Below are 23,158 nucleotides of genomic sequence, written 5' to 3' on the forward strand. Positions count from 1 at the left end.
ATTGAGTTTAAAGACAAAATAGCATGTATGAATAGCTGTTTTAAACAAGTTATCAATATAGGTAATATAATCACTATCGCCTTGTGTTTGAGCGTGAAATTGTGTAAATCTACAATTCTCCATTAGTCAATTCAACATTAGTCTGTTTTGAATGTTGCATTGTTGTAAAATTGGTACATTGTTCTGTTTTACATTTCATTGTATAACATTTTCATTGTGTAAGTATTAAGAATTGAAATAGGGGAAATGTCTTATACTCTTCTAAGTAAAAATGCATTCTAACCCTAAGATGGTCGCACGTAGGTGAAATGAAATTGAAAGCAGTAACTGAAATTTTCCTAATAGTCTCTGAATTGTGTAGCAACCTCTAGTGTTCACTGAGATGATTTTTAATTTGTACATAACTTTAATTTTATTTGTTGTATTGCTCTTATCCATTTGCATCCCTCCATTTGTCTATTCTTCATTTATTAAATGATTCATTCAGTAAGAACATTTTGAGATGACCTACAGGCAAGAGCGAAATAAAAAAAGATTGTGCAACTTTTTGTTTCAATGTTCTTTTTTTTGTTTACGTTTCAGAGTCGGAATATATGAGGTTTTACGGTAATTTTCATTTACTGATGTCATTTTGGAAGGCATCGGTTTAGTCACGCCTCTTCGGAGTCTTGAACCCTCATTCACAGTCAGACTCCGAGTAGACCAGCAAACAATAAGCAACAATTACTTTCTTTCGTGGCTGGCTGCTTTTCGTTATTCGCTGTCTCCTACAATCTACGGTTGTTTTCTTTGGCCTGTGCACATTTGCAAACGGTGAGTAATGCTGTGATTTTTTTGTGTGTGGAAAGATTATATCCCAACAAAGTGACTTTTTATGAAAGTGAAAGAAAAGCGACTTTTGCGTGCTCGTGAATTATTCGTGAGATTAATGAATTATAACGAGAGATGGTCATGTTTGAAATCTTTCAATCAATCTGATGAATCTGTTGTTTTACTAAGTTTAAACATTGATTGATTTCTCCTAGACGTATATTAATCTGTTGCATCTTTGCTCGGTCATTGCACGATTCTACACACGTTGAATAGGCCTATTATATTTTATTTTATTTTATTCACGAATAATTTAAGGTATCATATTGAGTTTTTGTAGAAGTTTGAGTAAGTAAGTGAAATAAAGTGGTTTAATTTAATGCATAAAGAGACTAGTTGAGCTGGCAAAGGGAGGGGTCTTAACGCAGTGTGCCTAGGAAATATCCAGCAAACATGCGTGTTACGTGTAATGAAGGTGGTTGTTTTTTTTGTATAGACTGTGACTTATTTTGATACATTTGTCTTGAAAGTCTTTGGCTGAAGCTCAGATATTGACACAATATTGCAATAGTCTTGCTGACATCGGATGAGAGTGAAAAGCAGTGTTTTGTTTTAACCAGGACAAATAACAATGTAAAACGGCTTTTGATTTAAAGCTTCAAATATTATTTTATTTTTACACAGAGGTTGATAGGCCTATCAGTAAAATATGTTTGTTTCATTAAATGCCAACGGTGACGGTTCAAAAATGCGAAAAAACACGTTTTGTGTTTGCATGCCTGTAACTCAAGAAGTATTAAAGAGATCTTAATATCCTTTTAGATTCGGGTTCTTAACAAACTTTTTTTGGTATTTTAATTTTGAAAGGCCCTGGATGGTTCAATCCCAGAGACATGGGTATGTTAATGTGGTGCCATGAGTAAATTGTACACATTTTCAGTGGTCAAAAACCAAATCTGGGTCACTTTACACACAGCTGATATTTTTATTTTATTTTAAGAGGAATATCTTAATAACAAATAATGTTAAAAACTAGAAATGTATCTCATCAGCTCAATTGCATACCATAGAACATACCTGTCTGAGTGCCATAAATATTCTTTTTTCTAAAGTTTTCATGCCTGTAACTAAAGTATTCAAGATATCTTAGATTCTCATTCTTAATGAACTTTTCTTTTGGGGTATTTATTTTTAAGGCCCGACATAGTTCAGTCCCATAGATATGGGGATCTCAAAGGTGTTCAAATTGTTGAATTTTACCCATTTCCAATGGTCAAGAACCAAATGTAGATAGTTATTGTGTCTAAAGATGAATACCTGAAGAACAAATAATACTGAAGTGGAAATGTATCTTGTTTCCCTCTATCAAAATTTAATACAACACTTCTCTGAGTGCCAAAAATAAACAGATTTCTGAAGTTTACATGTCTTTAAAGGATAACTAAACACTAAAACAACTTTTTTTAGTTAATGATCTGTAAGAATGGAGCTTCATAAATGCTGTTCATTGAGTTGAGTGCATTTTTTGACATTTGGGTTTAAAGTGTTTTAATTCTTCAATATATGGTGTGAAAACGTCTGAGTGCTGCCCTCTTCAGGTTGAACGGTCGCTACTGCAGTTGAATTTTCCCATTGGAAGTTGTGGTACCCTCTAATGTCAGAGGCTAAGCTAACCAGCTAACCACGCCATTGCCTACAGAGAGATGTGTCTCGTGCACGCCCCCCTCCGCTGGGCTCTGCCCAGTTTTCCAGCATTTTTCAAATATTGCCAGTGGGTGGAGTCAGGCTCTGACCAGGGGTTTAGTTACCCTTTAATTCAAGAAGTTTATCATAATGTAATTTAATTTAGATTATTGTTCTTATGAAACTTTATTTTTGGAATCATCATTTTTAAGGCCCTATATGGTTCAATCTATAGGGATGTCAATGCAGTAACGTGTAGTTACAATACTGTGTGGCCTATTTGAGCTCTTGGTAGCTTCAGAAGCTGTTAAAATGAACAAAATCCCATCTTTCTTCTGAAATTTGGTTGATTTGACACGGAATGACCCAACTGTAATTCCTTGCAATCATTCTATCATACAGTTTTTTTTTTTTTTGGAATACAAGATACATTTTGAATGATGTATTTGGTTGCTGTATTCCATGCACTTACATTAAATGAGGACTATGTTTGCAAAAGCAAAACGATATCTTAACATCTTGAGGACAAAACTATGCAAAAGCAGCATAAGAATATCAAATGGTGGTTCATACAACTTGTGCACTATTTGTCAATTCTTCTGAATTGTTACAATGACTTGAAATATAGTGCACAAATAAAAAAAGTCTCTGAAACACAAATTCCAAATTGGTGAGTCATGCAGGTTTTGGAACGAATGTGAATAATGAGGCATTCAAGTCATGTTGTAAAGATTGTAATTACGTGTTGAATGCACAAGGATGGCACCACAAAGTCACACAATAAATGCAGAATCTGTATTGATGGTAACATTTTTTTAATTAATGAAAGTAGTATTTTTCATTTACAATAAAACTTGTGTCTGTCAGGAGGAGTTAGTAGCCTAACCAATAAAGCACAGGAGACAGGAGTCGCAAACTTCATCCAAACTTGTTTATGTTTACTCTTCACTTCTGTTCTCCACATATTACATCATTACACCTGATGTTTTCTTCCCAACTCATAAATAAAACTTGAATGCATTATGCACCATAAATAACATTTAAATTTCATTTTTGGGTGAAGTATCATTGAATGTTTTATATGATCTATCATTCATTGATAGTTATTAAGTTTATCAATCCTATTTTGAGGATGCAAAATTATTTACTGTAAACTACAAGGACAAGGAAAAGGCTAATTACATTGGAGCTTACAATTTCCTGGCTTATGTCTACTATTTTCCCATTTTCAATATTTCTTGTCTTAGAAATGTTGTGTCTTTACTCCAAGAACACATTGTGTTATTTACTCATTTCATTTCAACCTAGACCATTGGGCCATGCTTTCAGTTACGTTACTGATAGTTCTCAAGTTGTAAATAATATTGGATTTTGGGCAGTGACAGCATACCCTGTTGGGACCTTATAAAGACAACTAGAGGTCATGTACTGAGTCTGTTACTGTCTTGGAAAATACGGCATTGTGCTCCTCCCTTACTAGACACAAGGTTATTCAGGCAGATGTTTTGTTACCAGGGTTTCTGTGCCCATTTGTGTAACAATTTTATGTGACCTGTTATATAAATTAAACAACATTAATTAAGTGCATATTTCATTGTATAATCCAACCATCGAGTTAATAGAGAGCGTGATGACTTAGGCCCCATCCACACTACTACTTTTTAGTTTAGAAACGCAGACCTTTTGCTACGTTTGCACCTCCCGTCCACACTAAAACGGCCAAAACGAAGACCTAAAACGGAGAAGTTTAGAAACGCGGCCGACCCCGTTTTGCGTTTTGAAACTCCGAAGGGCGTTTTAGTGAAGACGGGTCAAAACGGAGGACTTTAGAAACTATGACGCAGAGGGTCACGCTCGGCTCTGTGATTGGATGTCATACAATGGAAGAAAACGCACAACAACAGCCTGGACTACCAGTTACGTTAGGACAAGTAAATTCTGCATTTCACAATGCTATAACTGCCTACATGCGCCGGAGGCAAGCCATTATTCCAGCGATCTGACAGTTCCCGTGTGCAGCGGTGGTATCGACCGTACATGGAGCGTCAGTTTTGAGTTAAGCCGGGTAGAACCAGCGCATGGTGGGATAATTGTATCAATGAAGTTGTAGGTCCTGAAGAATGGTCCAAAAACTTTTGAATGTCCAGATCGACACTTATCAACCTCAGCGAAATCTGAGGATTAGTCAATCCGTTTCCTGTTTACACCGGCACGCGCATGCCCAGTGTAGGTGAATGGTGACGTGCTCCGCGTTTTCAGTCATTTTAATGTGGACTGAGATCAGTTCTAATACGCAGCTAAAACGCTGGTGTGGACGGCGATCGTATTCGTTTTAATTCTCCGTTTCTAAACTAAAACGCAGTAGTGTGGATGGGGCCTTAAAGAGTTATCCAAAGCTAAGCTTGAATTAAAGACGGTTGCAGATGGCTATCTGATCGTCTGTTTACACAGACTAGCACAATCTGTTGCAGAACAAACTCAAGACTAAGCTCATAAAGAATGACGTAATGAAATGGCAAATTATGGTAATTGTTTCTAGAGAAAGCACCCTGACGTTTTGATCTGCCAGAAAATACTATTGAGATGTAAATGAGAGTTTGAAGCCTCTTGCCACAATAGATTTGACCTTTTCAACTATACAAGTCATATACATTTCTTACAGATATCATATTTTGCAAGCTCTCCCATGTGTGTGACAACCTATGCCTTTCATAAATGTTCATACTATGCAATATTACTACCACCCTTACACTGTAAACCCGAATAAGTTGGCAAAACTCAAAAAATGTAAGGCAATCAGTTGCCTCAAATGTAAAGTTTAAGGAAGCAGAACTGGCAGATTTTTATTCTGTACTTATACATTTTAATTGTTCTTATTTTAAAATGTTTGAGTTCACTAATTCATACATTTCACTTAAAACTTTCATGTAATCTCAATGTGAACACTTTTATTAGTATAAACTTAGCTAGCTTTAACAAGCTAGTTTGCTAACATACTAAGCTGTTAACATGTAAAGAATAGTTTGTTATACAGTAGCCTAGCACTTGCTGTATGAGTGCAGTAATATAAAGGATTTATTTGCTCTCAAATCAAACTGCATGCACCACTTGTCACCATGATGGTAACTATCCTAAAACCAACATCAACAGAAATTATTCTAAATTAGCATAACAAAACATTAATCACTACTAGATTACCCACTTACTATTAATCTTGCACACACAAAAAACATTATATTACACTTCATTTTAGCATTTACTCCTCATTTCAAGTGCCGCTGGGAAATAGACATCCCACCCGTTTCAGTTAAACTTAAGTTTGTCTAAATTAAAATAAATAATTTCATAAAACTCAAAACAATGTAACAGGTCAGTTTACTTAAAATATATCAGTTCTTTGAACTTGAAAGAAAAAGAAAGTGCTAAATTCTCCTAAAAAGTTATTTTTGTGTTATTATTTGACTGAACTAATTAGTTTAATTTAAGTTTGTCTTACTCAAACCAATTCATTATTTTGAGTGTTAGGGTTTACAGTGAGTCAAGCAGTACCAAGTGGGCTGATCCTAATAACAGTCATATAGAGTCTATCTACCATGCTATTTCGGTATCTTAGTTGTTATGTACCAGAGAAATTTATAGAAGCTGATATGATCAGATGCTACTTGATCTGTGATGTACTATTTCCAGATATTTGCTTTTTGCAGGTTCTGGAAAAGCTACCAAAAGGCCAACCTTGAAACGTTGTTTTGAAAACATATATCAAAGTCTTAAAGCGTTTTATATTTGCATAATATTACAATTGTATCATAAAAATAAATGTTTCTGAATTAGTTCTATTCCAAGGATGACCGTAACCTGAGTATAGGGTCATTCTGTGTCCTCCAAACTAAAATGTATGATTTTGTAAAAAAAAAAAAAAAAATTAAAAGATGGCAGATGCATTTTTGTTTTAATTTTTACACAGAGATTGTTAGGTCTCTTAGTAAAATCTGTTGACTTTAACAACCCTTGTTGCATTACAGGCTAATGGTGACAGTTTGGATGACTGTAACTAGAGTGCGGATCGGGACGAATTTTTTTGTCCGAGCCCGGCCCGCGTCCGACAGAGCAGTAACCGAACCCGACCCGAGCCCGACAGGCATAAAGATATTTATGTCCGAGACCGACAGTTAAAATCCCATTTTTTTTCTCATACTAATGACACATGTGCGTTTGTTTGTGTGGAAAGCCTGCTTTTATTAAGCAACTGTAGGAAGACATTCGGAAATGTCAGCAGGATGAGTGCATCAGCGCGCACGGATAAACAAGCGCACTTTACGCAGGCGCGCATGCACGCGTTTCGTTGTCACGGCTACATAAACAAATGTCCGTACACAGGAAGACAGATGTTATGGTAATATTTTACATGTATTTTAATCACAAAAACGAACGTTTGCATCACGTGAAAGCATCAGGCACATTGGCTACCAACATAATAAGCTGTTTTAAATTTAAAATGTTCAATGCCATATCGTGCTGATGTGACTGAGCCCGACCCGAACCCGAACATAATTTCTAAATATCTGTCCGAACCCGGCCCGGCCCGTCTGGTACCGACGGGTCCCGTCGGCCACGGGTCGGGTATCCATCCTCTAACTGTAACCCAAGAACTATTAAAGATATGTTAATATACTTTTAGACTCGGGTTCTTAAACTTTTCTTTTAGAATCTTCATTTTGAAGTAGGCTACTGTATGGTTCAATTTCAGAGAAATAGAGATCTCAAAGTGACACCATGAATACATTGTTACATAATAAAATTGAATAAAGTGTAAAAGTTTTCATTAAAAATTAAAACAAATTTGGGTAACTCTGCACTGAACTGAAGGTCTCTGCCTCCCTGTTTTTCATCCTGCTATTCTTTTTCTCAAGGCTATATGGAAATTTGGATACACTTACGCTACCAAACTATTACAGTCATAATCTGACAATCCAAACATAATCTCCACCCTTCTGAATCCTGCAAAACTAACATTTCCCTGTTTTTCTTCATGTATTCAACATTTCTAAATCAAAATATAGGCCTGTTAACTTGTATCAACTTTTGGTTTTGGTGGTTTGGCCTGAATATTTTCACAAGTTCAGCAGTGTGATTTTATCAGGATACATGTTAGTTTTTGTGGGGCAAGTGAATTTGAATGTAAAGAATTTGTATTTAGATTTAAGACCATTAAGGGAATAGTTCATGCAAAAATTAAAACTGTTTTCATACCCTCATGTCATTACTAACCTATATGACTTTAGTAGAAATATTTTCTTTATATCATGGAACAGACAAAAATGATCTTAATTAAAAATTATTACTAAAATTTCAGTGAAAATTTGAATTAAATTACATTTTTGGTGAAACATTCTTTTAAGCACAGTCAGGGAGTAAAATATTGTTTATTTCATAGATTATAGCTGAGACAATCATATGTCTCAACTCAAAAAACCAAACTCATAACAGTGATAACCTTTATTTCAAAATAAAGATGACAATTGTGTAAAAAAATATGTACACATACAGATAATCACATATGGATATCTATGCACACACACACACACACACACACACACACACACACACACACACACACACACACACACACACACACACACTACTCTGCTTGAAATTCCCCTCCTTCATTGAAAAAACTAATCAACCGAGCAATAGCCCTCAACCTCCTTATCGGAATAAAATCCATGCTGGACTCCCTTTCTGCCATCATCTGCTGACACAGGTGTTTAGTCCTTGTATATTGCCGTGCAAGCGCAGAGTCAACGAGTACGGCACCCGGAACTCTTGCTTATATTGTGTGGTAAATGCACTCCAGTTCACAACACCCTAATTTAGATAAAATACAGAACAAACAATATTGAATCATTTTGAAGAAAGGCATTAACATAGTACAGAGTCATACAAGGAATTTCTTTTTTAAATATTTTCAACATATTACAGGAAGATTTTGCCTGTAAAGTACCTAAGAGACTTACTTTGTTTATGAACAACATAAACTAGTTTAAAAAAAAAGTTTGTCAAGACAAACTTTAGGTTGGCTTGAGAAAGCCTAGGCTGAAAGTTTGAAATAGTTTTAAAAGCTTGAAGTAGTTTTCAAGCTGAAAGTTTTGAAGGCAATACAGTCTATCAGACATAGACAGGCAGATAGAGATAGATGGATAGACAGACAGATAGATGGATAGATTGCACAGACAGCACAGTGACAACACTGTAAAACTCCCTTGGTTTGTAGACCCAGGTCTCACAGAATGGACAGTGATATTTATTACAACATGAGCTGCACTGATTTATTTTAACGCGTTCACCTTTTTTAAGGACACCCACATCCATCTATAAAACAACATCAACAATCAAGTTAAAGGTATTGTAGGTAGAAATCCACAAAAATACTTTTTTGTCCAAATTTGTTTAAACTGTCTTTATATATCAATGCATAATTAAAATGTAAGTACTCCGGAAAATAAATTATAAAAATTGAGTGTCTGTAGTCCTCTCAGGACTGCAATAAACACAGCTCATTATTCCATTAACTCCCACCCCCTCCCCTCTCGGCTCCTTCCAAAGCCACGCCCCCAAAACAAATGAACGCGTGATCCCGGGCGTTCGCTCAGCTGGAAGAGCCGGACGCGTTTACTAGCTTTACCAGATGTAGTGACATCATGTCAGAATCACAAGTAATATAATAACTAACTTTATCAGTATGAATATAAACAATTAACATGGCTGTTAGTACTCACTATCAAGCTCGCATATCGATACTGGTAAAGTTTAAAATATTTTACTAGCTCGTAACAGAATCAAACTCAATATAATGCAAAGCTATAAATACCTTCATTGATACACGTTTGCCGTTACTATCAGTTACACTGTGATGAAGGTGAATTTTGTAAGATTCATAACATAAGATTGTTTACAGATAAACTGAGTAAATTAGGCTACACTCAAACACCTTCTCACAACTGCATTGCAGACCCAAGATAATATAACACACACACACAACATATATTGTATAGCACATACAGATACAACATAAAGACATAGGTAAACATATGTAGAGCATATAACAACAAACCAAACGTGAAAAAACAGAGCAGGTAGACTTCACGGTGAACATATGAACAAAGTTTAGGCAGAGGGTAAAGCTAGGTATAAAAATAGATCCCCTAAACTTTTTAACCTAAAGTTAGATTTGGCGAAATTAAACAAAACAGCTTTCGACTGCAGATAGGCCTATTGCTTATTTATCGTCTCAACCCTGGTTCACTAACAGTAACGTTATACAAGTCGACACCAAAGTTACACTGTCATAGCTAAGCCAGTGTAACGTTTGTTATGCTATGTAACGTTAGGTAGCTATATTAGGTAGCTACGTGTGCTAGTGATACATGCTTCATGAAAAAATAAATGCCATCAAAATGAAAACAGCAAGATTACCTGTCCAGCAGATATAAAGCCATCATGGAGTCACTTTTCAGCCCCTTGAGATCACTCAGTTGTCGCCACCGCTGGAAAGCCACGCCGATATTGACTCTCGTATGATTTCTTTTATTTATCCAAAGACTTTTTGTTCAAAGCCTTTTCAAATACTGTCTTCCTTTTTTTTTACTTGTTTGACTTCTCTGCCTCTATATGCAGGTAACGTTACCGAGAATTTTGACTGTTTATTTCTCTGCCATAATTGTTATTACTAGCTTCCGTGCCTCTTCAAACGGGGGCGCGCATTTGGGCTGCTCCTGTATCAGCAGAGGTGGTATCCATGGTAGCGAGGGAGAGTGACAGTCGCCCCAGCCAATCATTTATTTCGTCCCGAATGGAATAATGAGCTGGGTTTATTACAGTCCTGAGAGAACTACAGAAACTCGATTTTTATTATTTATTTTCCAGAGTACTTACATTAATTATGCTTTGATATATAAAGACAGTTTAAACAAATTTGGAAAAAAGTATTTTTGGGGATTTCTACCTACAATTCCTTTAAGGTTTGCTTTATTCTATATCTGACATTTACAGGGTTTCTGCCAGTCACATGAAGGTCAATTTAAGATTTCCTTTAACATCTTTTTAAGAGTAAAGAAAATTTCTTGAATAAATTGAAGGGAACTCAATACATTAATATGCTCTCTTAATGATAAAAAACTAAAAGCTAAGGAGAATCACAATTAGTTTTACTTTAGCAAAATACAATGTTCAACTCCATTACTTTTTAATTTATTTTACCACAAATTAATTTAACATGACTTGCATACACTAAATTCAGGAATGTAACTTTTCATAGTATGATCTGATACTGAGGAACAACATTTTTTTTGCAATGCATGCAAAAATCAACTGCATGACATCATTAATGTAAGTCTTTCTGCTCTATTTGAAGACATCTTTCAAGCCTTAATCTGTTTAAAGGCAAATTAGGACTTTTACATATGATTTTAATACTCGCTGAAACCCTGTCATTTTTAATGCAAACATATATCATAGCTTTTTTTTAAATCCAAAACATTGATGCTCTATGGCATCTCTTACAATTAAAAGCCGTTGCCACAAAAGCACAATTGTTAAAACGGCATAAATAATGCTTATTGACTTACTGCCATCGAATCTATCGCCGGAAGTGATTGAAACGAACTGCGCGTGCGCACATGCGTATTAAATGACGATACGTCATATTTTGCGCAGGCGTGGTAACACATACGTGAAGTGAATACGTCATCTGCTGCAGGCTGTGATGCATACAAACTCTTTATTTTATTTATCTGTCAGTTTACATCCGTTTAGCATGTTGTCCTCTGGGAAAATATGGGCATGAGTGGGCATGTTATTGGGCGAATGCAGCTGAGGTTGCTGTGATGTTTTTTTTTTCTGTGCTGGTGTGATCATTGTTGTTTTATTCCATTTAAGTGGTGTAGTTTTGTTAGGTCTATCTCTTTGTTGGAAATGTACATTCATTGGATTGTTAAAGGGCAATAAAAGCTGTGCTGCTCACTTTCTGTGTACTTTAGAAACTGGGCCTCTTCAGGTGCTCTCTTGAGCGCAAACAAACAGCAAATTGTCACCCACGCAACATTCCCACCTCCAGACGTGTCATGCCATCCTGTTTCACAGACCGTCCCTCTCCCGGACATGTCCCACAGCTGTTCAGTAGCTTAGCAACTCACCATCCAGTTGGAGAGCATTCCCATTATCTATCCATCGCTGCCGTATTTATTAGTAACCACCTTCACGGAAGCTCCGCCCTCCGTACACGGGATCCAGGTGAAGCAAAAGAGGGGGATGTGGTTGACGCAAACCAAGCAAGGTTGCGCTTCTCATTGAAGAACAAGCAGTGCTTGTAACCGTCCCGAGCACACTGTTGCTGGTGAGTATCCCGGTCACACCAAGGGCAGAGATGAGATTGATTTCAGAGCTGCTTGTTATTACAGTTGCTAGATCAGGTGCAGATTAGTAAACATCAGTTAAATACCGTGCATAACTGTCTGCTTGTGACGTCCACTGTAATCTGCCTGCGGAGGTTGTTGATCACTCATCAAGCCTGGAGGGAATATTGTCTAATATGCTGTAAATTGAGATTGCCTTTGTATGCCTCATTTACTTATGTTTTGTGTGCTTCATGTAAAGAGAGACTGTGCTAAACATTTGGCTTGAAAGCTCTAGATAGTGATGTGATAGTTACGCGCACGTAATCTTGTGACCGTACTTTGTTAAGGGGTCCTTCATTTCAGAGTCACACTCAGGACCTTCGGGTCCAAATGGGCCGGAAGGGTAGGATTCATATTTATTAAAAGAAAATCATCATTTTTTTTTTTACTTGTTTTTTATAATATTTCTCATGTTTTGAGAATTTTATGATTTATAATTAATATTTATGCAATAAATATGACCCATTTCCCCCAGTTTTCCCCCCATTGAATATAATAGAAAATTTATATTTTTTTTATTTTTTGTAAAGCTGTATTTTATTTTAGAGTCAAGCCTAGACCTCATGAAAGCAATTTTTGAAATGAGATGGATGCCATCTGGTGGACAAACTGAGCATTTTAAAAATGCAAAACACATATGTAATCTGAATTTATTAGTTTATATATAAAAGTGTGTGTGTGTGTGTGTGGATGTCTGTTTTGCACTCTTTTTTGCACTGCTTTTTTTCTGGATCGTGGCTGATTTGTAGATTGTACACACAAAAAAATCTCGGTATTTTCACATTTTTGCCAATTTGCCATTAATTTCCTATGCGGGTCCATTTGGACCCGAAGGTCCTGAGTGTGACAATTTTTTTACAACCACTTAGATTATTCAAATCCTGTCCCCAATTTTTTTGGGTGTTCATATACCAAGTACCAAAAAAGTCACCAAATTTCAGACCATTCCAATGAAGCTATGATTTAAAAAAAAAATTATTTAAATGCGTCGGGTCCATTTGGGCCGAAGGACCCCAGAGGTTAACTAGTTATTTGTAGATGTTGTGGGCAGCTTCTTTCATCATTGCTGCCATGACAAGTTTCCTGTTAGGTGACGTCAATGCAAATGTACATCGTTCTGCCCCACTGAATGTTTTTTTCCTTGAAAAAAAACCCTGTTTTTCTTTGAGTGTGCAGAGCTTATGGTTGAAATCTCATTTTGTGTGTAAAGACCTGTTCTATAGTGCTATTTTGCATACTGCCTTGGCATAGTTTAGGACAGGGGTAGGCAAGTTCGGTCCTAGAAAGCTGCTGTCCTGCAGAATTTAGTTCCAACCCTAATCAAACACACCTGAACAAGCTAATCAATGACTTCAGGATTACTAAGGCTATAGGCAGGTGAGGTTTTTTTTCAGTGTTGGAGCCAAACTCTGCAGGACAGCGGCTCTCAAGGACCGAACTTGCCTACCCCTGGTTTAGGATATCTGCTCACAATACGGCTTAGTGGCCCTATTGTGGTTGGTTAGGGACTGACAGTTATTTGTCTATACACTAGCAACCTTTTCAACAGTAAACTCTTGTCAGGGGTGGAGTTGATGGGAAATTCCAGTAAATTCCATTGCTGACCGTAGTGTAGAGGTATGTGTGCTCATCCGGAGGTCATGGCTTCCTCCCTCTGTTGACCTGCCTAATAATACGTGAGTTAAAAGCTGTTGTTTGCTGTTAGACCTCTCTGGAATGGACACATTCTCTACCAACTCGTTCCATACTAAACAAATGCAAATATATATAGATAGATTTAAAAGTTTGGCGTGTGTGTGTGTGTGTGTGTGTGTGTGTGTGTGTGTGTGTGTGTGTGTGTGTGTGTGTGTGTGTGTGTGTGTGTAAAAAATTCATATATTTTTAAGGCAGGAAGCATTAAATTGATAAAAGGTGATGTTACAAAAAATTATATTTAAAATAAATGCTGTTCTTTTGAACTTTCTCTTCATCAAAGAATTCTGAAGATGTCACATTTTCATTGATAATAAGAAACGTTAATTGAGCAGCAAATCAGCATTTTAGAATGACTTCTGACGGATCATGTGGAGTAGTGGAATAATGATGGTGAAAATGATTTGAAAGTTTTACTGTATTTGAATCAAATAAATGCAGACGTGGTGAGCTAAAAATACTTCTTTCAAAATCATTAAAAATCTCCCCATTCTCAAACTTGTGTACGTTTTTAGCTTAATTTTATTTTTTACATATAAAATGAAAAATAGTACAAAAATTAAGTACTACTACTACTTCTAATAATAATAATATAAGCTAATAAATCAAGGCATATTGCAACATGACATGATCTTTACTCAGGAATTAAGAACTTTACATGTGCAATTATTATTGGAGTGTATATCTCTGATGTACATAATTAGCATTTTTAATTAATCCCCTCAATAATCGACAACAGATCAAGCAAATTTGATGAATAATAACTCACTTTACCGGAGCAAGTGGCAAATTTAGGTTTGTGTTCACAGTAACAAATTCTGCATTTTGTCTGTATCCTTTTATGCATTGTTAAGGAAAAGGTTAAAAAGTAATGTAATGAAAGCCCTTGTTTCTCCCTAGCACCTTTTTATTTTCATTTCAGTTGTAGTGCGAGAGGAACTATCATAGCCTGTGTAGGGGGTCGGTCTTCAAATATTGTCTTTGGTAATGAGAGATTCACTGGAGTTTCAAAGGTTGAGAACCACTACTAAAGAGACTGCTCTATATGAATTGCTTGAAGTTTCGTCATTTCTTACAAAGAAGTGATCTAAAAGTTTGGTAATATCTTTCTGTTTTAATATATACATTTAGATAAATGATTGCCAAATTTTTTTTTGGAGTTCACATATTATGGTATTTACGAGTTACACCAAGCCATTTAAAATACCATATCCCCCCAAAATTATGGTCATACTTTGAAAGTTTCTTCCTCCTGTTGGGATGTACTACCTGTGTAATTTCTGCTGATGTTTACGTGGAACGAATGAGAGCTGAAGCAAACGTTCACCCATGCATCAGTACCTCAGCACACAATCAGCGCTGTATAATTGCCCCTGGTTTTCAAACACTCAGTGGCCTCGTTTTTGGTTTATGGGGCATGCTGAGTCTGACAGCAGAAAGCTATAATTGCAGTGATGTAATCCATCTGAAGGTACTGTACAAAGGGGCCCATACTCATCTGGCATCTCTCGAGGGAGCCGTCGATACAGTGTTGCCATGGCAGAGTCGCCTGGGAGTGTCCGGAAAGCCAATTTGCTACTACTTCGGTGCTTAAAATTATTACATAATATGCTTTATGGCTCATAAGGAACATCTTTCGTGGTCATCCCGCTCTTCTTCCTCAATTTGTGTGGGCTGTAATGGCCCAAGGGAGAGCGATGACAGTGGGGGAGGGCGTGCGATTATGCATTCAGTGCCATTTCCTACTGTGATTACTGGATGCTTGACCCTTCACAGGCCGTTTGTGTTAACATGCAGCGCTCTGGTGCTCAGTGCATTAGTTTACAGATCCCACAACCGAGTCCTGCACAAACCTCTAGTGGCCAGGCCAAACGCTCTGGCGGCAGAGCAGGTTTGTAATATATTCCTGGACAGGGGGGATCTGTCAGATAGGGCTAACAAAAGCTGAACGTGGCCTGCAGCATCAACAGTGAACTATCACATTACTGTCGCAAATGGGAGCTGCAGCCTGCGGCCGCTGAGGGTTGTGTTTCAGTGATGGTGATTATCAGGGATACTCAACGATAAAGTCAAAGGGCTTAAAACACAGTTGTTTAAAATTGTATATGAATAATTAACATCTATAATTTTTGCACATAATGCCTTGCATTTTAAATGAATACAGGAGTGAGAGGAGCAGTGGAGCTTGAATACAGAATGTTATAGCTGTATATATTCAGATGCAGGAGAGGAGAATACAGGCTTTACATCTCATGTTTCAATAGTAAAATAACTAATTGCTGATCTGAGTCATTCAGTGTTAGGTTGTCAAGTGGTTCCCTCAGGCTCTTACATCCACTGCTGTGTACACTAGAGACATTTAGTTACCTTAGATCTGTGTCAATATCGCAGGCCAGCTATCACAGGCAATTGCAATATTTTTGTAGCAGTGGAAAATTCTCAAAAGGAAGGGTATCAGGTATCTGTTTTGTGATGAATTACACAACATCGTCTTAGTGATAGCTTTATATGGACCTGGTAACACACTGGAGATTAGGGATGCACCGATATGAAAATTTTGGCCGATACCGATAATTCTTTATATTTGAAAACCGATATATTGGCTGATAAATCTAAATCCAAGTTGTTATATAATTTTTGAGAGCCTGATTACAAAAAGTTTCACCATTAAGATCCATGTCCCAACCACACAATTATAATGTTCTCATTATAATTGTATGTTGCCTACTACAGTATGCTTGCACTTGTGTTACACTTGTTGCACTTAACTGTATTTTCCTTTTTGAAGTGATTCCAATCATATTTCAAACAATTCAAAACCATCCGTGTGAACTGTTCATCTGAAGTGTCTCAGCTGAAGGAAATAATCCATTATTTATCGGCTTTACAATAAATCGGCCAACTTTTCTTATCGGGCCAATAACGATAACATTAAATATGAACTTATATTGACTGATACCGATATGGTGGCTGATATACCGCACATCCCTACTGGAGATTATGGACAAATAATAATAATGTGACCATTTGGGGTAATTTTATGTTGAGGGCTGCTTATAATATAGATCATATAGATGTAAGATTTATTTGCATGATATGCGGATTAATAGCACATAATGCTTATAATATAGATCATATAGATGTAAGATTTATTTGCATGATATGCTGATTAATAGCACATAATTACATATCAATGTTTGCTAAAAAAAACTCAAACAAATATAAATGATTCAAATGTGAGTAAATACATTGAATAAGCATGACAAAAAATGCCTTTGTCAATATATTTTTTCACTACACTATTGAGCCAAAACAATTCACGATAACTATCCTATCGCAAAATCTAGATAAATACTGGAAAAAATAATGGCAAATTCTTTACTTTATTTTGCATGTTCTATTTATGGGTCAATGGATGGCCAATGCTATTTGCACAATTTTGGTTCATGTACACGCTGACAATCGGCATGTTTTTATTTTTTTAAGGAAACATAAAAAGTAACATATTTCAGTTTTAAAAAGCAAAGGTTCTCGCACTTTCTGCCTTCCCAGTTTTCCCACCGTCAGCATGTCCTCGGAAGCGTCATCTCCTGTGAAGTCCACCACCCCTCCTCTGTCCCCGCTGTCGCCGATCTCTCCGGTGTCCCCCAGCTCTCTTCGTCTGCCCGCATGTCACCACAGAGACCGGTCGCCCTCCCCCATGAGGGGCTACCTGATTCCCAGTCCCCTGCCCACCCGCCGCAACCGCACCTGCTCAGCGTGAGTACAGCAGCACATCATCTACAGACCCATCCACTGTTTTAACCTATTTATTTCTTATGTTCATATGTATGTACCTATTAGTTTAGTCTAATTCTGCTCCCGGAGGGCCACTGCCTTGCAGAGTTTAGCTCCAACTCAATTAAACACACCTGAACCAGCTAATCAAGCTCTTAGTAGGCATAGAAACTTCCAGGCAGGTGTGTTGAGGCAAGTTGCAGTTAAACGCTACAGGACAGTGGCCCTCCAGGATTGTGCTTGGACACCCCTGCTATACACACTACATATCAAAAGTTTCGGGTTAGTAAGACGAATATTATTGTTATTTTTACATTTTGAAGGGTGTCTCTAATGGTCACCCAATAAAAACAGTAATATTGAAAAAATAGATGTTTTAATTAAGTAGTTTCTATTTGAAAAGGTCATTTGCTTCTGTGATGGTAAAGCTGTATTTTCAGTATCATTACTCCAGTCTTCAGTGTCACAGGATCCTTCAGAAATCATTCTAATATGATGATTTGCTGCTCAAGAAACATATCCATTAGTATCAATGTTAGATTTTTTTCAGGATTCTTTGATGAATAGAAATGGTCATTTTTTTATAATGTAATGCATTTTGCTGAACAAGTATACAGTAATATTTTTGTCCCTTTCCCCCGACAGTCAAGCGCGTGCAGCTGAGGGCCCGGTCTTCAGTGGGGTCTGCAAGTGCTTTTCACGTTCCAAAGGACACGGTTTCATCACGCCATCAGACGGAGGCAATGACATCTTTGTGCACATATCTGAGTGAGTTCACTGGGCAAACATCTTCAGCCGAGTCCTACGTCAAAACCAACACACATTCCACCACAAACCCAGTCTGAAATCTGAAATTACATGTATCGACAACACCATGATTATCAGTGACGTAAATGCAAACACAAATCATCATTAATATGCAGCCCAAATTAGAGTTCATAAATGCTAGCACTCCCAGTGTGTTTGTAGATGTATTTTTGAACTGATCATGAGGGAAGGGCTGGAGTGTGTGAAAGGTTTTGGCGTCAGGTCTATGTTAAGTACTTGAGTGTTAGAGATAAGAGCGCTTGACTGGCTTCTTTCAGATTAAATGTGTTTGACCAGTGGAAAAATGGATAGACTTGCCAGCTGCCCACCGTTTAAACATTCAGTACATCAAATTATTTTATGATTCACAGAATGAGCATTTGCACCCTTTTGAAATTTTTATTCTCACGACTTATTCGTTTAATCTTCAACTACATAACATTGTATGTTAACTTAAAAATGATAGTGACTTATATAAGAATAATCATTTGTAAAATGGGATCCATTTTTTTCAACCACATAAAATTACATTGTCAGTTAACTTAAAAATGATAGTGATTTATAATTATATAAGAATAATCATAAGAAAAATGGGATCCATTTTGTTTGTCCAATCTGAAATGCAGTGTTTTCCATTTGATGCACTTTTTAAATGTGTTTTTGTCTAAATCCAGTACACACACGGGCACACATGCATGCACGCGCACGTACGTTTTGTTGATGATCTCCATTCTTCCAACAGCATTGAGGGTGAATATGTGCCTGTGGAAGGAGATGAAGTGAGCTACAAGATCTGCACTATTCCACCCAAAAATGCAAAGATCCAGGCCGTTGAGGTGACCATCACTCATTTAGCACCAGGCACAAAACATGAGACCTGGACAGGAGCAGTGTTTGAATCATGAGGTCCTTGAGAACAGCAGCTCTCTGAATCTGAACTGTTAGATAATGATGTCGAAAAGGATTTCTGTTTATTTTCTGGAGGTTTCGGGGAAAGGGAACAGGGCTGAATGAATGCCTTTAAGTGCTATGTGTGACGTGATGGCAAATCTTGCTTATTTTTTTCTTTATTTGGGTTCAGGAAAGGAGTTTGTTTGAAATGATCTTGATTATTTGGTTTGTGTTTAATTATGTGGCATGAACCATAGTCAGTTATACTATCATTAACCATCTGTGAATTCCTGACTGATTTGATTACTCGTAAGAACTGATTACACACTCTTAACAGGAAGCCCTTTTTTTATTTGCTGAAAAAAAAAAACATGTTCACTGTGTATGTATACATTATTGTGAAAATATAGCATTTTGATCATTATGTGCATGTGTGTTTCTTGGTCATTTTGCTTCAAAGACAGGCAAGAATAAAAAAATATTTAAATTGTCAGATTTATTTTATAACTTCCTCAGACATTAAGGTTTTATGTAGAAATTACCTCAATAGTTTTATCTAATTTTACTACATATAACAGTGTAAACCATTTCCAGTTTTTTTTAATTTTATTATTGAGTATCAATAATACACATTTCACAATTAAATACTGACTTTGCCGAGTACAGACAGACAAAGCTTTTACATTTCGAGTCACTGCCACCGCCTGTCCACAACATTAAAAGGAACATTTAAAAGGCATCCAAAACAACATTTCTACATTACACTAACATGGGACACAATATCACAAAGGAATAACTCGTGCGTTAAAGATGTATATAATCACACCCTCTCTAAAGTAAATGTCAGTTAAATAAGAAAATCGATTCTGATGCAGCTGTAAACAACATAGAAACGTGGTTAGTCTTCACTAATAAAGCTTACACAATGAGCATTGCATAATCTCACTACATTAAGTACATTTTGGGGTTTAAGTGTTTAAAAAGGAAAGGACGATTGAAACACCAAGCTGAAGGGATGTTCACTCTTTCAGCTTGGAGCAACTGGAACAGGAGAATCACCCCAAAGATGATGAACGTATACAGGCTGTGATGGCCATTAAGTGAAGATGATCTTGTAGACGTTATCAATACCTTTTCTTATATGGCCTGTGATGAGGAACATGAGGGGATCATGTTCACCTGAGCAGAGGATGGACGCTAAGCTGAGCGGCCCCAAGCTTGTGCTTTTAAAACATGCTTCCTGATGGATTTCTATTGTTAGATCAGGTAGAAGTTTGGCTGTGAAAATACAAATGCGTTTTCATTGTCAATTATAAAATTGTTAATGCTGTAGGAATTTGCAGTTCTGTAGCAAATATCAGCCCTGACATTACCACACCAGGTTGTGCTTTAAATGTTTCGTGCTGGCACTGTGTATGTATATCTCAATGGGATTCAAATCAGATGGTTTGCATCACAGTAAAGCATACACTTCAATACAGGGACTTTCTGATTGCTTGAAGGTTATTGATTCAAGAGACTTCCTGTTGAAATAGGAACAGAGGTTCTACAGTTCTCTGCAACTTCTCACTTTTTCCAGCTTTCCATCGGCTCTATCCAGCTCCTCAAGACGCAATCAGTCCAACAATGCTTCCAAGACATGTCTTTCACACATGCTTTTAATTCAGAGAGGACCATAATATTCAGGTGCTCTGTAAATTCAATCTATCATCATGCAAAATTACAAACTAGACATTTCCAGCGCAACCATTTCTTTGTAGATACTAAAATAGTTAATATTTTATCTTCATAAAGCCAGTAGTAGCTACTTCCAGGTACGTTTAGTGTCATACATAGTGACTACTCATCTTTTCATGTTAACTTCCAAATGCTTAGACCTGGACTCTTTTTCTTTGACATAAAAATGGTTATAAGAAATATTGCAATAAGAAATCCTGTACCATCTCTGAGGTCTCTATATTGCTTTATTTAAGTAACTTTCAATGGAAGGACTTTTTGTTTGTGAAACTTTCTGGTCCTGAATGATCCTGCAGTTCACAAACTAAGTTGCAACATCAGCAAGAGAGATTTACTTCAACTCAGGATCATTCACTCAAATTATATATTAGAGGCATTACTAATGGGATAATTCCTGTATACTGCTTCAGATCTTCAATCTGTCCACCCTTAGTTAAAAAAGAAAGAAAGAAAAGATCAGCTAAATAAAAAGAAATAGAAAACAGATTTTTATCCTTCCTAATTAGAAATGGCAGGATGAGAGTGGACGGAAAGAGAGAGCGAGAGAGACAGTGATCAATTAATTGTGACAGGCTGGTATAAACCCTTGAGTGGACCCTATATGTTTCATAATCAAGGCTGACCTGGCAGCCAGAACTCTATTTATGCTCAGTCAGAACGTCATTCAGGATGTTCAGGAGCTGATGGACATGGTACTCCTTGAAGATCAGAGACGGACGGAAACGGATGGACCTTTCACCACAGGAACCCAAAAACGCACCTGGTGAGATAAACAGAAGTTTTTATTTTATTTTAGAGAACATAGTATCCAATACTGCATCTTGTGCGGACAGGGTCTAAAATTAACACTATTTGTTACTACTATTAATATTATTCCTACACTACAAATATAATTATTGCAAATTGCATATTATATAATTACCTGACAATGACCTGAGCTTTGTCACTAGCTATGTTTCCATCCAAAATTGTGAATTTAATTTTTGCGCAAAATTGTAAAAATCGCTTAAAACATTTGCGAATAAAGCAGCGTTTCCATCCCATGCGTTCAAGAGAACAAAATCATCACTTCCAGGGAAATTGGCGCTAAATATCTGTAATAAAAACGGAACTTGCTGAAATCGGGGAAGGAACTGTGGCTGTTTGTAAATGAATTGTAAATTTTAAATGAACTGCATCTCAGAGCACAAAGATGAAACACAATAACTAATTTATGAAATAATCAAATTGTCGTAAGAGCAAAAAACATCCGATTTTAAACCTTGTGTGTGATGGGTAAGGGGACCACAGCTTACCTTTGTTCCTGGCCTTCATCATGATACTGTTGCGTGTGGCATCATCGCAGGCGTCTATGGCACAGAATGTACCCTGGCCACGGGCTCTACTCAGGATATGAGGGTACTGGGACTACGTGAAGAGAAGCAGCGAGGCATCAAAACAAATCCACAGCTCACGATGTGGACAGCATCATAAATCAACAGCTTCAAAACAAGCACTCATTACGTTGCCAAAATCGATTACAGGCTCAGGTTTTCTCTCCGGCAGCAGGAGTTATGAGGCCGGCCCTCGGATAAGCAATGAACGTCATGATAGAGCCATTAACAGTTTTAAAGCCTTTCGTGATGAGCTGTGGCGTCTGTGAGGAATCAGTCATGTAAGGATATAAATGAAGATGACTGTACCTGCAGTGTGTAAAGGCCCTGCAAAAGAGCCTTCCCTGAGCGGGTCACCTCTTCCAGAAGGTTCTCTCTTCTGATCACATTAAGCACCTCTGATAAGAACAGATTCTTTGAGGGGTCTCCCATCCAGGTGTTGAAGATTCTGTAGGGCTGAGGTGCATACAGTCATGTCAGTTTAAATGGTTCTTACACGCAAGTCTTCTTTAAGACGTCATGCAACCAAAAATTTATTTTGAGGGCATTCATAGGCAAATATACTCTTAAATGTTTTTTTCTTCCTCCAGGGAAAAATAACAAAAAAGGCTATTTGATATTTTAATGGAAGGGATGAACCCTTCAGTATGTCCCGCCTCAAATTCTGTTTTTAATGCGTCAACACAAGAGATAAATCGTGTCAAGAAATTTTAAGTAGACCAAAAATGTGATACATTAATAATACATTTATTAAAAATATAAGAAATAATTTTCACCATTTTAATTTCACCGTTATAATTATTATAGTGACAACAACAATTATTATTCAAAATAATTAATACTCTCATCTCTCCCTATGTGCACTGGTCACTTAAATTTTTTCGACACAATTTCGGTTTCATATTGCTCTGTTTCTGTTTGTACTGTTTTTGCGCT

General features: G+C 36.9%; 2 protein-coding genes across 8 annotated transcripts in view; one reads left to right on the top strand and one right to left on the bottom strand.

Annotated features, from left to right (window-relative positions):
• Positions 1-660: 660 nt before the first annotated feature.
• On the top strand, positions 661-19,605 carry carhsp1 (calcium regulated heat stable protein 1). Of its 3 annotated transcripts, none has more exons than XM_077212500.1 (4): positions 661-813; positions 17,190-17,396; positions 18,060-18,182; positions 18,964-19,605. In XM_077212500.1, exons 2-4 carry the CDS (start codon positions 17,206-17,208, stop codon positions 19,124-19,126), a joined length of 477 nt encoding a protein of 158 aa, XP_077068615.1. In that variant the 5' UTR covers positions 661-813; positions 17,190-17,205; the 3' UTR covers positions 19,127-19,605. The 3 variants fall into 3 exon arrangements, with proteins under 3 accessions (XP_077068615.1, XP_077068617.1, XP_077068616.1); XM_077212502.1 differs by lacking the exon at positions 661-813 and adding an exon at positions 11,529-11,884; XM_077212501.1 differs by lacking the exon at positions 661-813 and having other exon boundaries at positions 17,152-17,396.
• Positions 19,606-19,699: 94 nt separating this feature from the next.
• Positions 19,700-23,158, bottom strand: part of abat (4-aminobutyrate aminotransferase) — a 28,784-nt gene continuing 25,325 nt past the window's right edge. For all 5 annotated transcript variants that reach the window (XM_077212495.1, XM_077212498.1, XM_077212496.1 and 2 more), the window contains 3 exons: positions 22,532-22,678; positions 22,145-22,256; positions 19,700-21,609 (listed from right to left, as the gene is read on the bottom strand). In XM_077212495.1, the coding sequence (XP_077068610.1) occupies positions 21,488-21,609; positions 22,145-22,256; positions 22,532-22,678 (381 nt within the window). In that variant the 3' untranslated portion in view covers positions 19,700-21,487. The remainder of the gene's footprint in view (positions 21,610-22,144; positions 22,257-22,531; positions 22,679-23,158) is intronic.

This window comes from Siphateles boraxobius, unplaced genomic scaffold (assembly GCF_051911475.1).
Source record: "Siphateles boraxobius isolate OS27281-9 unplaced genomic scaffold, OSU_SipBor_1 66, whole genome shotgun sequence".
NCBI lineage: Eukaryota > Metazoa > Chordata > Actinopteri > Cypriniformes > Leuciscidae > Siphateles > Siphateles boraxobius.